Genomic DNA, 3,209 nt, shown 5'->3' with positions numbered 1-3,209 from the left:
ATGATACAATGAAAGTGCTTGACTTTTGGGGGACAACCAGTACTCAGCTCCAGTCAATTGTCTATAGGTAAGAATATAAACCCTATATTGTCATATCTTCAGATTATTCAAGAAGATATAGAAATTAAGATTTTATGTGAGATATTCTGATTTTAAATGTCAGCAGTTAACGTAGAAAACGAAACTCTGTGAAGGTCAAGCTAAACATATGCTATATGTGTGGGTGAGATGGGGTTGGTGGCTGCCATTTTGTGACCTCCGACTGGAAGCCTGCTCTCTGGCATCTGTCCTTGCTCTTACTCTACTGGTAGATGAAGAAATAGGGTCACCCTGGGATCGCAGAGCACTAGCTCTCTACACAACTCTAATGAATCTTCTTTTCACTTGGTTTCATTAACATGTGGATGCAGTAGGGAATCAAAGCTACGACAGTCAGTGGAATGGACGCACTTTTACAGAAAGACAGCACATAAAATAAACGTTCTGTGTGAGTGGGGATCTTGATGAAATGGTAGAGCTGTAGCGTTGTCAATGAGGTCATCACACAGAGCAGCCGGAAGCTCAGCTTGTAGCCATTTTCCCCTTTGCAGCTCATAAGGAACATCTTAGAGTTGATTGCAAAGCCTAAACCAAAGAGGACTCCAAGGTTTCTCATGAGTCCAGCAAAAGGCGTGGTGTCGATGTGGATCCAGTCAGGGTTGGCACACCACTTTTTGGCTATCGGAACTGACCACAGCAGGTCAATGTCAAGCAGGCTGAGAAGGAGGTAAAAACCAAGTGCAAACAGGAAGAGGAAGAGGTTGGTCTTCAGGTATGTGCTCAAACTGGCTGTTTGGATGCCTGGAGTGTGTTCAAAGGCCTCTGCCACAAGCATGCCTGGGGATTAGAAAGAGACACTGAAAATGACTGTGTGTTCGTAAGCCTCTGGGGAATCACTTTCTGCATAAAGAACTGAGCCACAGCTTTCAATGATGAAGTGCTTTAGACACCTAGCTTCTATCAATTTCCCCAAGCTTTTTCCTTGAATCAATAACTAAAACATATTTGTCCTGCTGGCCTTTTCACCATCCATATTAGCACAGGGGGTTGTTCAGGTGTCAGTGGTGCTGAGTGAAAACCCACTTTATGGGCAAAGCACTTATGTAGGTACTTGCAATTAATTTTCCAGTCACCATGGCCAATTAACTTAGAGAGCCTTTGAAAGATGAGAGGGGCTGAAGCGCAGAAATCCAATCATGAGGAACGCTCCTTCAGGAATACAAAGCGGCTGCTCAGTGAAATCCGCAGTCATGTAATTATTACTTCAGATATTTCAGAGAAAGTGGCATGGTGTGCAGGCTGGAGGGTCACTGTTAAGTCACTGAAAACAAGACATAAACATGCTGTCTGAAGTGGTAGTTAGAGAGGTAGACTTAGCTCTAATTGCACTTCAGAGAAGACAGTGCACTAAGAGGTAATGAATTTATACCATTGAGTGAAACGATGCCATTGTGCACATGGAGGATATGAGAGGTGTGTTGAAACACTTAATCTCCCAGGGTAGCATTTAGTATCAGTGGTTTGACAGAATTTCCTCTGAAATTGGAAAACTGATTACCAGGGAACATCTAACAACATAAAACAAATGAGGCTAAAGCTTTCAAATGACACAACTGAAGATAAGTGATCATATTTACCACCAATTACTCCAAGAATAACTTGATGAGGAAAGTGTGTTGCTATGAATACTCTGGAGATGCAGACAGTGAATTGAATCACCCAAAAGAGACTCCAAAGAAATGACCAGGTCAGTCTACAATGGAAAAATAGATACAAGCGTCAATAGCAAACACATTGTATTACTCATAAAATTAAAGGATACTCGAGCTCTTTTGCCACAGAAACTTATAGCTCTGGCATAGCACCATTCTTCTACAGGTGTTTTTGTTGTTGTTGTTGTTGTTGTTGTTCTTCATTTTTTTCAAAATTCTGTTTCCTTGTGCTGAATGGAATTTGAAAGGCAAAGATTTACACATTTACTCATGCAATAAACATAACTGGTCCTGTATCCTGGGTTGTTATTAATGCTATAAAAGGGAGCCAATTTGACTTTCTGATAATTATTTTAATGTAGCAGAGGGAATTCAAGTTTGGGAGAATTACTAATATCCAGACTGATCCAAAATGAACCATCTGTATTTTCACTCCCTGTCACATGTGCTTTCTCTCTACCTTCTGTTCTCAGCCATTCTCTGCTTGAGGAAAAGCCACTGGAGAAGCAGATGCTACCTGCATGAAAACTGCATGAACTTCCCAACAAGGACACAAGTACAGTGGGCTTAATTCCACAGGTTCTCAAGAGTTCTGGCTCCTTGTTTTTTGAAGCATAGAAAAATAAGGAACAAGGATATGGACCTATGGGTTATAGACTTTGGATTAGAAATAGCAAGGCACACAAACTCATAAAATATTAAAATCTAAGTAATGCTCACCATTAAAAAGAATTGGAAATAATGAGTTCTGGGAATTCCTGAAGGGTTCTGATTGGATTGTCAGGATTACATGATAAAACAGGTCAAAATTTGGTTATACAGAAGCTAATACAAAGTAATGAGACTTTCAGAGAGGAAAAAACAGGGGTTACCCATGTGGAAGAATAAACAAGGATTCTATATTATTAGTTAAGGACTTGGCTTTCAATACATTTTGATGAGTGAAGGAAATATTGCAGTTACAGAAACAAGCCATTTTCCAAGTTTGGGGATAGAAAAGTAAACTACGGAGAAGAGTAGAAGCTTTTCAAATTGTACTTTAAAAATTTGTCTATGGAAAGAAAATGCAATTTTCTTCAAATTACAAAAAAAACTTTCTCCTATTGTTTTGGGTTGGATAATGATTACATTAACTCATTCAGGTCAGTGACTCATTGTTTTTGTTGTTAAGTGCCATCAAGTCGGTACCAACTCATAGCAACCCTATGCAAAACTGAACGAAACACTGCCCGGTCCTGAGCCAACCTCACAATTGTTGCCATGCTTGAGCACATTGATGCTGCCACTTGGCCAATTCATCTCACTGGGGGTCTTCCTCTTTTTCTCTGACCCTCCACCTCACCAAATATGATATCCTTCTCTGGCGACTGGTCCCTCCTGACAATATGTCCAAAGTATGAGAGACAAAGCTTGGCCATCCTGGCCTCCAAGGAGCACTCTGGCTGTACTTCTTCCAAC

General features: G+C 40.5%; 1 protein-coding gene across 2 annotated transcripts in view; it reads right to left on the bottom strand.

Moving 5' to 3' along the window:
* Nucleotides 1-305: 305 nt before the first annotated feature.
* G6PC2 (glucose-6-phosphatase, catalytic, 2) overlaps nucleotides 306-3,209 on the bottom strand; it is a 12,281-nt gene continuing 9,377 nt past the window's right edge. Inside the window, exons 4-5 of one of the 2 annotated variants that reach the window (XM_006867012.1) lie at nucleotides 1,677-1,792; nucleotides 306-876 (exon numbers count right to left, since the gene is read on the bottom strand). In XM_006867012.1, the coding sequence (XP_006867074.1) occupies nucleotides 365-876; nucleotides 1,677-1,792 (628 nt within the window). In that variant the 3' untranslated portion in view covers nucleotides 306-364. The remainder of the gene's footprint in view (nucleotides 877-1,676; nucleotides 1,793-3,209) is intronic. The other variant, XM_006867013.1, reaches the window with a different exon arrangement.

This window comes from Chrysochloris asiatica, unplaced genomic scaffold (assembly GCF_000296735.1).
Source record: "Chrysochloris asiatica unplaced genomic scaffold, ChrAsi1.0 scaffold00099, whole genome shotgun sequence".
NCBI lineage: Eukaryota > Metazoa > Chordata > Mammalia > Afrosoricida > Chrysochloridae > Chrysochloris > Chrysochloris asiatica.
This window is presented reverse-complemented; position numbering and strand designations above follow the sequence as displayed.